Genomic DNA, 13,903 nt, shown 5'->3' with positions numbered 1-13,903 from the left:
TTATTTAAAGGGGTGTGTTTGGACCGGTCATTATTCGTAAACAAATTATTTACTTGCATCAGATTCATTTTTTTGGAAAATTCATCATTTTGGTCTCTTAATTTTTACACTCAAATCAATTTCATCCTTCATAATTTTTTAAACTAATTTAATTCTCGAACTATTTTTCCTGTTCTAACTTAAGATTTTTGCGCGACACCAATTTTGAATTTTTACATCTCTATCGTGACCAATTAGGGGTATATTTGTCTCATCCTGTATTGCGTACTCATGTCCCTCTCTGGCCTCCTCACCACCGTGATATCTACCATCATATAGACCTATGCGGCCTTGAGGTTTCTGGCAACCACTATGGTAGGGCCTCCATGGGGACGTGCGGGTTGATGCTGTCGCCGGAGCGAGTGGGCAAAAGCCAAAAGGTGGAGTGACCAGGTTGGAATGATGAGCTTCTTCTTTTCCACCATGTTGCGTTTCTGTCGTTAATGCTGATGGCCAAGTTGACTACTAAATGCCATGAACTGCCTTAAATTATTCAAGGGATAACCTCCCTTGAGGTTTATGACATTTATACTGACCTCCCCTGAGGTTACTAATCCTTTGCAAATTCAGTCCAAACGATTAAAATATTGTTTTAGGGAGTGAAATTAGAATTTTTTACCAAATTTGTCCTTTGTACTACATGTCCAATGAATGACAAAATATTACAAATTAATTAACAATTAATAAATTTTAAGGAGTATAGTTTATAGGCAAATATGCATTACCTATTTAAAGTACTGACTCTTTATGGGTATTTTACTTTCAAATATTTAATTTAATACAAATATTTACGCTCAAATACATATTTGTATTTACTTTCAAATATTTAATTTTTGTTAAATACAAAAACTACCAATCTCTCTTCCGTAAAAATATTAATATAACACTTTTTCAATTTTAGTTACAAACATTTATGTATTTAACATAAATTAAATGATTCAGGATAAAATACCCATAAAGAGCCAATATTTTACTCATGTAATGGATGAAAGCCATAAAGAATTAATACTTTATGGGTCATTTTTTTTTAAAAAAAATATTTAATTTATATTAAATAAATAGCTTATCGATTTCCTTTTTGCAAGAATATTACTGTAACACTTTTTGAATTTTACTAACAAACATTGATATATTTATCATAAATTAAATGTTTAAAAGTAAAATATCCGTAAAAAGCAGGTACTTTAAATGAGTAATGCATGTTTGCCTATAAAGAGCCGGTAATTATTTAAAGTACCGGTTCTTTAAGGGTATTTTACTTTCAAATATTTAATTTAATAAAAATATTTACCCTCAAATACAGATTTGTATTTACTTTCAAATATTTAATTTTTGTTAAATACAAAACCTACCAATCTCTCTTCCGTAAAAATATTAATATAACACTTTTTCAATTTTAGTTACAAACATTTATGTATTTAACATAAATTAAATGATTCAGAATAAAATACACATAAAGAGCGAATACTTTACTCGAGTAATGGATGAAAGCCATAAAAAATTAATACTTTATGGGCCATTTATTTTTTTTTAAAAATATTTAATTTATATTAAATAAATAACCTATTGATTTCCTTTTTGCAAGAATATTACTATAACAATTTTTGAATTTTACTTACAAATATTGATATATTTATCATAAATTAAATATTTGAAAGTAAAATACTCGTAAAGAGCTGGTACTTTAAATGAGTAATGCGTGTTTGCCCATAAATTATACTCCTTAAAATTTATTTATTGTTAATTGATTTATAGTACTTTGTCATTCATTGGATATGTAGCACAAAGGGCAAATCTGGTATAAAATTCTAATTTCACTCCCTAAAATAATATTTTAATCGGTTGGACTAAATTTGCAAAAGATTAGTAACCTCAGGGGAGGTCAGTGTAATTTTTCAAACCACAGGGGAGGTCAGTGCAAATATCAGAAACCTCAGGGGAGGTTTCTGCAATTATCCCATTATTCAAACATTGGAGAGAATCCACCCTAAAATTCTTCAAGTGGAGAGTCAGAATCTAATCAATATATTAATATATCCCCAATTCACTTGATCAAATTCAAATGCCACCAACTCATTTGATCAATATATTCCCACTTCACTTTTACAATAACAATAACAGACATGCACTAATACAATGAATTTCATGAGCTGCAAATGTTATTTATGCACCATTTATATAGTAATTCCATGAAAGAAAACAATTAATTAAGATGTTAACTATAAGACAAATTAAGAACACTCTGCAATATTTACTATAATGATAATTAGTAGAATTACTTGGAAACTTAGCCACAGAGAAATATCTTCTTTGGGTTTTGGCTGTTTGGACTTCTGGATTGATTGTTATGGATCATCCATATTTTAAGTATATTGGGTTTTTACTACAGATGCTTTGGAGAATCGGGCGGACTTGTTGGGAGGGATTGTTCAAAGGGGCTTGGGAGACTGGTAGCGATGGGGAGCCTGGTTGTCGGCCTTGTGGTTGTTTTTGGTGTAGTTATCGTCCGTTTATACGATGAATAAAATTGTGACTTGACGTGACAAATTTACCCTTGTTCAATAGTGTGAAATATGTAAAATGTGATGGTGTTGTCCCAAAAGTCCCGCGTTAAAACTAAAAAAAATAGTTCGAGAATTAAATTGGTTAAAACAAAATTATAAAGGATGAAATTGATTTAAATGTAAAATTTTAAAATGCAAAATCGTGAAATTCCATCATTTTTTTCATGAAGAATCTTTTTATTTTTTTAATCATCTCACATTCATCATATTACAAAAAAATATTAATAAAAAAAAACTTTAAATAATCGCTCGTCCAAATTAACTTATTAAATTCGAAGTCTCCACACATGACAATGTATTAGTTACCCTGGTCTGGTTTTAATCTGAATCCGATCCTACCTTAATTAACCACTTTGCTAAACTTTTAAGGGCTCAACCGACATCTTCATACTTTTTTGTGAACTAAATCATATTTTAGAAACCTCCATGTAATTCTTAATTTTACTGTGGTCTAAAATCGAAATCTCAAAACCCCCAAGGGCTATTTCGCGGCATTTAGTCTCCAAAATTGATCCCTGCTTCTCCTCCTCTTTCTTCGCCAAAATTCTCCTCCTCAACGTTCAGCACCTTTCTTCGCTGACTCCGCTCGAAAAACCCAAACAAAAAAAAAACTGCAATTCAGAGAGGTTCAAGGCAGTAGTTTTCTGGGTTTTCTTGCAAATTGGCTGAGGAGATACAAGCTTTGATTTTGGTGGGTGTCGACGGCGGCGGCGGCGGCTGCGGCTGCGGAGGAGGAGACAAGGCCCATCCCTCTAACTTTTTAGCACACCAGGCATATTCAACAATAACGGTAAGTGCTTCTGATTCTGGCTTCAGTTTAGATGAGAAACTGCTGTTCTTAGGAGAGAAATTTTGGATTTAAGCCTTGTTGTTTTGGTATTGCTTAATATTGTTCTAATTTCTTGATAAAAAGTGTTCAAGCCACTTGAGCTCGGCTCTATAAAAGATTTTCAAGTTTGGCTTGATTTTTAAACAAGCTAAGTTTGAACCCAATTACAATTTCAAGTTTGTTAAAATAGACAAACAAGCTTGAATCTAGAGTGTTTTGCTTGATTTGGCCCGTTTATACCCCGAATCATTGTGTCAGTATTAATGACTATGTATCAATAGCCCACATCCTGTAGTATTATCAGGCAATAAATAGTGTTAACCGCATATTCCCAATATGGGATGAAGGGCTTTGTGTGTCTGATTAAGAGGTGCGAAATATATGAGAAGAAGAACTTTTCATTTGTGTTTAGGTTAGTGTCTTTTAGCACTTCTAGTTAGGGGCACAAGTGGGCTACTGGCAGATTTTGTCTTGGTTTTCTGATGGTAGATTAAGCCAGATGTGAAGAGCTTTTGTGCGGATTGGTGAAATCAGTTGAATGAGTTAAGCGTTGTTAGTAAGTTTGTTATTTTGTTATTCTTGTTGATTTTATCTTTGGCTATAAAGGAAGATAGCTAAAAGAGAAAGTGAACTTCTCATGATTTCCCATAGTAGATTGTAAGTTTGTGGAATCAATCAACTTTGTCATGAAACACAGATTATGGTTCAGAGTGTATATTGCTGACTTCGTTGTTGTCACCTGAATGTGCAACTAGAGGTTGAAGTCCTTCAATCATATATGTTATTTTTTCATAATATTAAAGATTAGTTTTTTATTTCACAATGCTATGTTCTTTTATTCTAGGCCTGAATCAGCGCGGGATTTGGTATCCGTGTTCTGGGCTATCCAGCTCACACTGTTCGGGTCAAGTGTAAAATGGCAGACTCCGGCGAAGCTCCACAACAAAAACAAGAAGGTTCGGTTTTCCTTTCCTTTTTTCTTTTCTTTTGCCCATCTAAATTGTAACTAGTAGTTCTGTTTTCTGTTTCTATTTTAATGTTGGGAATTTGTGTTTCTTATACTTTACTTGCTTTCTCTCATGTCCCTAATTTCTAGTGTTTGGATTATAGGGAGTAACATAAAGATAGTAAAAGATGTTCAGTATATAGGGTGTTGAGCTTCAAAGAAAGTTACTGCTGATTAGAGTTGTAGGCTAAAAATGCATTTTTTGCAGCTTTGTGATTGTTGTGGGATTCTCATTTTCTTCTTTTTCTCTTTTCTTTAAATACTTTTTGAAAAATGAGAATAATGAATTCTAAAAGTAGGAGTAAATAAGTCGTCGTTCAAACCAGTTGTTAACTCTCACATTCCCCTTACCTTTCCCCTTTACCAGTTCATCCTTTTGACCTTGTTGTCCAACAAAGAAGTTCTCTGAAAGCCAAATGCTGATGGCTTGTTATTTAGTTATGATTTGGTCTATTGAAACGATTTTTACCTACAATACTGATCGGTGGTCATCCAGGTATTAGCAGTAATGCTGCCTCTTTTGTTTCTAATTTTTTCCTCATGTCCTTTTCTTTTTATCTTTTAAAAGAAATTGTTTTTGCTTTCTTGGATGGTTCTACTATTGGTTTCTCTGCCATGACATTAAACTGAGTTATTTTTTATGTGTTTGCAGTTTGTAATTTCTTTAAAAAGCCATCCAAAGGTAAAAATATTAGAAAACGCCCTGCTGTTGACGAAGATAATGCTGATGAAGATTCAAAGGATGAAAGCTCCGTGGTTTTTAATAAGAAGAAGCCAGCAGCAGCTGACAACAAATTGCACTTCTCTACTGGATCCTCCAAGCGTTCTATCGAGGCAGAAACTAATGCAGACTCAAAAACCCCATTTTTTCATTTTGAATCTTCTAAGGAGATTCAGGTTCATAATGATAGTAGAGCAACAGCAACATTAGAAACTGAGACCGAGTTCTCAAGAGATGCTCGGGCAATCAGGGAGAGAGTTCTCAAGCAAGCAGAGGAGGCATTGCAAGGAAAAGGTACTAGTGATGAAAAAGTATATAAAGGAATGCATGGATACACAGATTACAAAGCTGGGTTTCGAAGAGAGCATACTGTCTCTGGTGAGAAAGCTGGTGGTTCACATGGACCTCTTCGAGCATCTGCCCACATTAGAGTATCAGCAAGGTTTGACTATCAGCCAGATATCTGCAAGGATTATAAAGAGACAGGTTATTGTGGATATGGGGATGCATGCAAGTTTATGCATGACCGCGGTGATTATAAATCAGGATGGCAACTAGAGAAGGAGTGGGATGAAGCAGAGAAGATCAGGAAAAGGAATTTGGCTTTGGGAGTTGATAATGCGGATGAGGATACTGCTGAGAAGAGTGATGAAGATGAAGATGATGCCTTGCCCTTTGCTTGTTTCATTTGTAGGCAACCTTTTGTGGATCCTGTGGTGACCAAGTGCAAGCACTACTTCTGCGAGCATTGTGCATTAAAGGTAATACTGGTTATTAATTTATTTCTTTCATCTGGGCCAGATTACTTGAATTTTTTGCACAGAACTTATATGCCTGGTTGACACAATTTGAAATGATTATGTTGCCTTAAAGTTCAAATCAACTTGGAGATTAGAAATGATTGTCTTGTTTGATTTTCTTTTTCTAATATCCCCAACTTTTGGCTTGGAAAGTGTTTAGACGTGTTTTAAGATTGTGGGAGAACTTTGAAACTCTTATTAAGATCATGATTGTTATGGCAGTTTCATTTTTGGGCTTAATGTTTATCATCAATCAGATGGAGATATCTTTCTTCATTTAAAATAGGATGACATCAGTAGTGTTGATGGGAGAAAATTTATTTACTTCAAATTGGGAAAAGAGATTAAGTTCCAAGTTGTCATTGTAATTCTTCTATTTTCTCGCCCCCATCTCCCTTCTATTTGATATATGAAAATGTTGAGTATGAAGCAAAATTCTCATTTATTGGAAAATATTTTACATATCATTATTGTTAGCATTTGTGTTACTTATCATGCTTTGGAGCTTAAATGTATTCATAATTTCTTCATATGTGAAAATCCACCTTTTAATTTTGTTCTTCCAACTTCTTGTCATTCTGCAGTATCTTCCCTTTGGCTTGAGAGTTAGCTGAGATATGTGTTACATTTGGCTACCATAGTATAAAGACTTTGCATCCCTGCTTTTTCTTTTCATGAACACAATATGTGAAGAGTTACTTTGATTAACTTTGAATATGTTATTGATTACAATCCTTATGGCTGACAGCATCATGCAAGAAACAAGAAGTGCTTCGTGTGCAACCAGCCAACCAATGGGATATTCAACACAGCATTTGAGATACGCAAGAGAATGTCAGCTGAAGGGAAATGATGTGTCTGAGCCATTTGCCTTGTGCATCATGATCTAATCCTATATATGCTATGATTATTTTTCTGTTCTAGTGTAAGTTCTTTTTTGATCAGATAGTACAACTTTGGCCAATTTACACATCTTTTATGGTAAGGGCATTGCTTCTGGTACATGCTATTTTACAAAACTCTACAACATTTATGCTGAGTAATGTGTATATATTATATATTATAAGACGAATACCATTGACTTGAATGTGAATGTGATGCTGATGCTTTTGCAAGACGATCACCATTCAGCTTGGTTGTGTGCGTTTTCATTTGTGATCCACAGGTGATGCTAATCATTTGTAAGACGATGACCATTCACCTTGGGCTAGTATAGCAGTTTTTACACCCAAAAAAAGAATTTTTGTTAGTACAGGGTGGATAGCATCCGAAGGTTGGCTGTAGAAGATATAGACACATTAACAGTATTGTTACAGACACATTAACAGTATTGTTACATGGGCACAATTTTCTCTGCTAAGGAGTGTATAGGTACCTAAGACCTACCTTTCCATCTGAGTACTGAAAAAGGGGGGAAACAATAATCTAGGCAAATACCAACACGCATGAAACCTTGCATTGGGAACAGACATAAGATTCTTTACAAAAGAATAATGTCAACTACAAAAGTGGAAAGGGCAAGGAGTGGGCAAGGAGTGGGCAAGGTGGTTGGACAGTCAGTGGAGTCTTGTGTCCCTCGATTGAATTGAATTTCATTGGGGAAAAATCCATTTTTCATCCTCAAACTTTGTGACTAAGACACATTTGGTCCCCAAACTTTTTGACCAGACACATTGAGTACATGTATTAACTATTTTTTGCCACATTTAGTCAAAAAACGGGAAAATTTTCAATTTGGACGGTGAAACCCACGTGGCCGTTAACTTATGCATCGGGAATCAATGCAAGTCAAACTAAAGTCCACACATTCTCTCTCTAATGCAAGTCGACACAAAATGTTGACTAAAAGTACACTCAAAGTCTAAGGGTGGAGCTCCTTTTCCTCTCCAAGTTTATCTCTTTCCCACCAAGCTTGTGGAGTGAAAAGCTGCGTGAGATTAGCAGAGGTAGGGGAGTGATTCAACGAAGCTTTTCTAATCCAGTAGAATGGAGTGATCCACCATATCAAGCAACTCCTTTTCATCTTCAATTCGTACTTGTCAGCAAAATGAGGTCACGAAGCTCAGAATCGTCGATTTCGTCAAATAGCAGTACCCGTGTGTGTGGGTGTGGATTAAAACCCAAATTGGCAACTTCTTGGCGGGATGATAATCCTGGAAGAAGATTCTACGGTTGTCCAAGATGGCCGGTAAGCGTAGTCTAATTTTTTGTATGTAAAGTCTAGAAATGCCCTTATCCTGTGTGCGTGTGTTTCTTTGCTCTGTTGAAAGTGTAGAAATGCCCTTACTGTAACAATATGTTGTATTTGCAGAGGCCAGATAGGTGCAAATATTTTGAATGGCTTGATGAACCAATCTGTGCAAGAGGAAGGAGCATAATACCAGGTTTGCTGAGAAGGATAAATAAGATGGAGGAAACAATTGAAAAAGGCCGAAGAAGGGAAAAAATTATGATTTGTATTATCTTGATGTTGGCCATGCTACTTATGATCTCTGTTGCTGGGAAAAATAGGGGACATGCAAGAGAAGGAAAATTGGTACTAAGCTTGGAATGAGTTACCGAATCTGGGGGTGATGACTGTGGTTCGTTCCTTTCATGGGGCAGAACTTTGACTGAATTTGTAAATGTAGAAATAGGATGCTTTCATGGGGCATGCCTTTCCTAAAATCTGCACTATCATATGTTTCATGGGGCATGCTTTGTAAACGTAGAAATAGCATGCTTTCATGGGGCAGAACTTTGACTGAAGTTGTAATAAAATCTGCAATCCCATATGTTTAGTATATATTCTTTATTTCATGCTTTTCCTATTATTAATTGCGTGAAATGGTTGTTGTGCATCTTCATATATGAGATTGTGTGATATGAAGATTGTGTTATCTCCTCAGTGCTTTTTCTACTTAATGGTGTAGGAAAAGAATGAGTTTTTGTTTTCTTTGTTTTTTTTACTTGTTCATTCCAAAACTTTGTCTCATAATCAACTTGAAACGTAATTTTTGAGGGATATCAGTCCATGAACATGAACCTTTAGAAACAATAAATATAGTGATCACAAGAACTACCAAAAAGAGAGCTACATGAGATCAATAAACAAAAAGATGTAAGAATTACCCTGTGAAGAGCTCATTGTAAAAAAAAAAAAAAACTGCAGACCTCAGAACTCATCATTTAGGAGCTCCACCCTTAGACTTTGAGTGTACTTTTAGTCAACATTTTGTGTCGACTTGCATTAGAGAGAGAATGTGTGGACTTTAGTCTGACTTGCATTGATTCCCGATGCATAAGTTAACGGCCACGTGGGTTTCACCGTCCAAATTGAAAATTTTCCCGTTTTTTGATTAAATGTGGCAAAAAATAGTTAATACATGTACTCAATGTGTCTGGTCAAAAAGTTTGGGGACCAAATGTGTCTTAGTCACAAAGTTTGAGGATGAAAAATGGATTTTTCCCAATTTCATTGCCTAACACTAATATTGCTATTAGTAGATAAAGGCCTTCCTTTGAGCCACTTACAGGTTAAGACTCTGCATTTCTGACCTTCCAATCTCTCTCTCTCTCTCTCTCTCTCTCTCACACACACACACACACACAACTTCACTGAAAAAACCCAATAAATGGCTCTCAACTTCTCATAAACCAAAGATATTACATACACAGCACCCACAGAGCATCAGCGCTCTTCCTCTTTTGTTACGCATACAACATATTAGAGCCCCTGTCCATATTGTAATCCCTATTTTGGCTTTTTCTTTTTTTCTCTTAATTCATATTACACTCGCAGTCACGTACTTCCCAGTAAAATAAAATGTTTCATGTTTTGGCTTTTACTTGTAAAGGGATTGCATTATTCTCTCACAAGATGCTATCCTTAAATAAAATTTTTGACGTTGAAGGTGCTTTTTAGCATTTGCTGGAAAAGAAAAGATTTTTGCTTCTGATGCTCAGTTTGGTTTCTTGATTGTTTAACTTCAGTCTTGTGCTTCCTTTTTATATCTTTCTTTTGTAGTTTGAGTTTGCAAGGATTGAATTTAGTTCTGTTCTAGTTGTATCATGGTTAATTATGCATTTTTCATGTGAAATACTCTCTTTGGTTGGATAATTGAGTTTTGTGATAGCATTTCTTGAATTGGGATGGGATTTTATGCATCTTTAGCTTGGTTGACAAGAAAATCACATAGTTTGCAAGGGATATGGTAATTTTGGCTCCCTTGATCTTTTAAGAAAACCTTATACTTCTATGTAAGTTAAAAAATCTTGATTTTTTGCACTTTCTTTGTAGCTTTGGTCACTAATGAGGAAAGCCACGGGGGTATAAACTCTTGGTGCAGGTGTACTATGAAGTAACATCTCTTTAACTGGTATTAACATGGGATAAAGGGTGTTAGTGATACTAACTTTGTGCATATACAAGATAATTCGTAATATGCACAATTATGAGTTCCAATTCAAGCTCTTGTGAACATCTGTTTACAACATCAGGTCGTCAAAACACTTAGATACCAGTCATTATATCCTTTAGTGCTAATATCTCTTCCAAAAAGTTGGTCATCGCTTCATGCATGGGGAGATTCTGAAGTTAAGAGGGGCCACAATAGATTGATTTTCTCTTTTGCTTTCCTTATATTTTGCGTTGTGTGTTGTCTAACAATCTTATTCACTGCCTTCAGATAGTTGCTAGATCCTGGTCCCTAAAAATCGAACCTTCAGAACCATATGCTGTAGGGTCACTAAGGGTTTCCACCGGATATGAGCGCCTGCTGTAGTGGCACCATGGGCGTTTTCCAATTCATATAGAGCACTGCCTGGGGGGAAGGAAGGATGCGCAGGGGATGACCTCTCATCTTGTTGGAGGATAAATATTTTACCCATGGAAGAGTACAGCTGCTTCTGCGCCCCAAGGAAGAAAAATATTGTCAGTACAGGGGGATGGAATAAAAAGGTCAGGATTGAAGACATTGGGTGTGTTAGTCATATTTGTACTACATTACTTCTACATAATTTAATCCTTTGCTTTTTAAATCTGGTAGTGAAATCTTTATTTACGTCTAAATGTAGTACTTCCTTTAAGGTTTCTTTAGGAATAAGAAGTGTTAACAGTCTCCTTTCTTGATTATGAGAGGGATACATTTTTATTTAGAAGAGGATTTGAACAAAAGGTAGTATTGAAGCACTTAAGGACTTGTACCACATGCTTTGGATAGTTGCAAGAGAATGCTCTTGGAATAATGTCTTTATGCATCACCACACAATGAACATTATTTTCCTCCAAGCAGAGTTGGTCAAGGACCTTTTGGTCACCACAGAATAAAAAAGGTGATCCAAAAGTGACAACTGGTAGAAGAGCAGAGGGTTTAACAACTTTCCTTGTTAGTGGCATCAGACTGACTAGAAGGGAAAGGCTACCTCCAAGAGAATGGCCTGTAAGTTGAAGCTTGGTTTGATTACCAATTCTTTCTAGATGCTGGATAATTTTTGGCATGAGTTGCTCATACAACCCCATTGACTCTTCATAGATTCCCCTGTGAACCAACACATCTGTTCCCTGTAACAGGAAGTTAGACTGAGAAGTTTCAATACCCTTGATGGAAAATAGTCACACTTCTTCCCAGATAACATCTGTATAGGTTTAGGATATATATAACAAACATAGTGGGTTCAAAGAAGAGATTTGCCTGCCATGACGAAAAGGAGTCTGAACTTTGCGGTTCACAAGAAGTGTGTAAAAATATGCAGAATCCTCTCTAACTGAGCAGTTGAAGCTATTGAGCTTCCTCTTGACACAGATAACTAATTGGTCAGTATGATATTGTAGTTTCTTGATAACATATCTATCTTGGGACTGTGACGATGTAATATCGGATTGCTTGAATTGTTACATGGATAACAAAGCAGCGTGTATATATCTTTGAGTCATCACAAACAAACCATTCAGAAGCTGAGGAATGATGTGATTCAAGATCCATTGCTGCCTCACAATTTTGCTTTGCATCTGCTGCAATCACTGCTGATGATGCTAGATATGCAGCTGTATCTGATTTGTGTACTCGTGGAGTTCCCACTACATCTTCTTGGTGTTTTCCTTTGGCATGTAGAACTGCATTATTGATCTGCAGCTGGGATCCAGAACCAATTGATAGTCTTTGACAAGAGCTTGGACATTAGATGCAGCAGAAGCAACAAGCTCATATGCAACTGATGAGTGATGTAAGCGCTTATGCCTAGAATTCTCCTTTTTCTGGGTACCTGATTCTACACATTGATGATGCCGCCAGAGGTTCAAGACTGGAATTCTGATCAAGTTTGGTTTTCACAGCTGATGCATTTGCCTTCTTTGCTAGAGAAGAAGTTACAAATTTTAAGCCATTGTATCTCCTTACATCCTCAGCCTGCTCATAATTTGGTTCACGTCGTCAATTGATCTGAAATAATGTCCAAGATGTAGCTCTTGAAGTGAACGTGGTGAATGTATAACCTTGGAATAGTGGACCAAAATGGAGAGTATACAGGTGAATCATTCTCCTCCTTTATTCAGACGATACAGGGATTTTGTTGGTGCATCCCACATAAACTATGTTTCTTGGTTCCGTCAAGGAGAGTTCTCATCGTAGTAGGAAGTGTATCAAGTATTTGATAAACGTACTTTAATCTCTGGGATCACACAAGCCATGTTGCACAGGAAAGCCAACTTAGAGAAAAGCTTGGTGTCTGACCAGGGCACAGGACTCAACAACCTCAAGAAGGATCCAGCATTTTTCTTCGCACTGCCATCAGCTGCATCATCATCGTATTCTGCTTTACATAAGTCCCCAGCTCCATCTTCATCACCATCATCATTGTCTTGTTTGCCATATTCATCATTCTTTAGTTGCTTCTGTTTCCACCGGCGCACAAGTTTGGTTATGCTTTCAACCCAGTTTGCACTTTTCAGCTCCTCTTTAACGTTGATCTCACTGCCTTGGTCTCTTTCCACCATGTTCTCTTCCATGGAAATTTTTGCCAGTTAACAGATCAAATAAGAATGATCGAGGATTGACCGAGTAACAGAGGTGATTGTTGGAATATGATCTTCTTAATCTTCTTCTAGCAAAGAAATCTTTGCTCGAGCACACCCGGGAAAGGCTGCCTTGCTTTTTCGTTGAAGTAACCGGTATGCTGGTTGTAGGCAGCAAAGCGCATGCCATGACATCAATGCCACCTTCTCTGCAGCCGTGGAAACCTAAATAAGTTCAGAATCGAGCAGCATAATTTGCCTTCTTACTCATCAGCATCTTGATTGTATTACAATTTCTTGGAAACCAACGTACGTGAAGCAAGAACCTTGAAGGTGCAATAATCGACAACAGGCACCTTGTTTCCAACGAGACGGAATCAAGATGATGCCATTTTATAACCACAATCCGTTTTGGAAAGTTTCAAAATAACATCAGCTACCATGCAAATATGTTCGTGTCTGGTTATCATCATTTATCACCAACATGTTACAATTAAACTTCTTATTAGAATCTTAATCACTAGAGATCTTCTGTGTGCCTCATGGTTGAAGTTATATTTAATAATTTAGACTCAATTGGTCTGCCAGAGAGCACTTAATCTAGATTAGGCCTCCAGTAGATTCTTAATTTTTAGGGATTACTCCTTGTGAGTGTTTTTGGCTCTCCTGCATAAATCCCTGCAATTATTGTCAAAGAGGATTGAATTTTGGTGGACTGACATAAAGGGTTGCAAGTATTTTGTAAATTAGGCACATGAGCTTAGATTCGGTTCATAAAAAGGGTTGAAGATGAAGTCCTTTACTACAAGGAGAACTTGCGCTAATTTTTATGAGTATACATTTTGATGCTAATTGGGATTTTCATTTCAATAAGCATTTGTACAAACGCTTTTTATAAAATGACCTGAAATTGTGCTCTCTTTTGAATAAACATCCAATTTCAATTTATCAAT

The 13,903-nt window shown here is 36.1% G+C and overlaps 1 protein-coding gene and 1 pseudogene across 3 annotated transcripts; one reads left to right on the top strand and one right to left on the bottom strand.

Annotated features, from left to right (window-relative positions):
- The first annotated feature begins 3,123 nt into the window (after positions 1-3,123).
- On the top strand, positions 3,124-10,742 carry LOC113776331 (zinc finger CCCH domain-containing protein 1-like). Of its 3 annotated transcripts, none has more exons than XR_003468995.1 (5): positions 3,124-3,393; positions 4,277-4,388; positions 5,091-5,920; positions 6,708-6,884; positions 10,631-10,742. XR_003468995.1 is itself a non-coding variant. In XM_027321464.1 (4 exons), the coding sequence occupies exons 2-4, from the start codon at positions 4,349-4,351 to the stop codon at positions 6,810-6,812; spliced, it is 975 nt and encodes a 324-aa protein (XP_027177265.1). In that variant the 5' UTR covers positions 3,124-3,393; positions 4,277-4,348; the 3' UTR covers positions 6,813-7,050. The 3 variants fall into 3 exon arrangements, 1 of the variants encoding a protein (XP_027177265.1); XR_003468994.1 differs by having other exon boundaries at positions 10,627-10,742; XM_027321464.1 differs by lacking the exon at positions 10,631-10,742 and having other exon boundaries at positions 6,708-7,050.
- On the bottom strand, positions 9,618-13,417 carry LOC113776330 (annotated as a pseudogene).
- Positions 13,418-13,903: the final 486 nt, after the last annotated feature.

The sequence above is a fragment of the Coffea eugenioides genome, chromosome 6, assembly GCF_003713205.1.
Source record: "Coffea eugenioides isolate CCC68of chromosome 6, Ceug_1.0, whole genome shotgun sequence".
Classification (NCBI taxonomy): domain Eukaryota; kingdom Viridiplantae; phylum Streptophyta; class Magnoliopsida; order Gentianales; family Rubiaceae; genus Coffea; species Coffea eugenioides.
The sequence above is the reverse complement of the archived record's forward strand: the minus strand, read 5'-3'. Positions and strand labels throughout refer to the sequence as shown.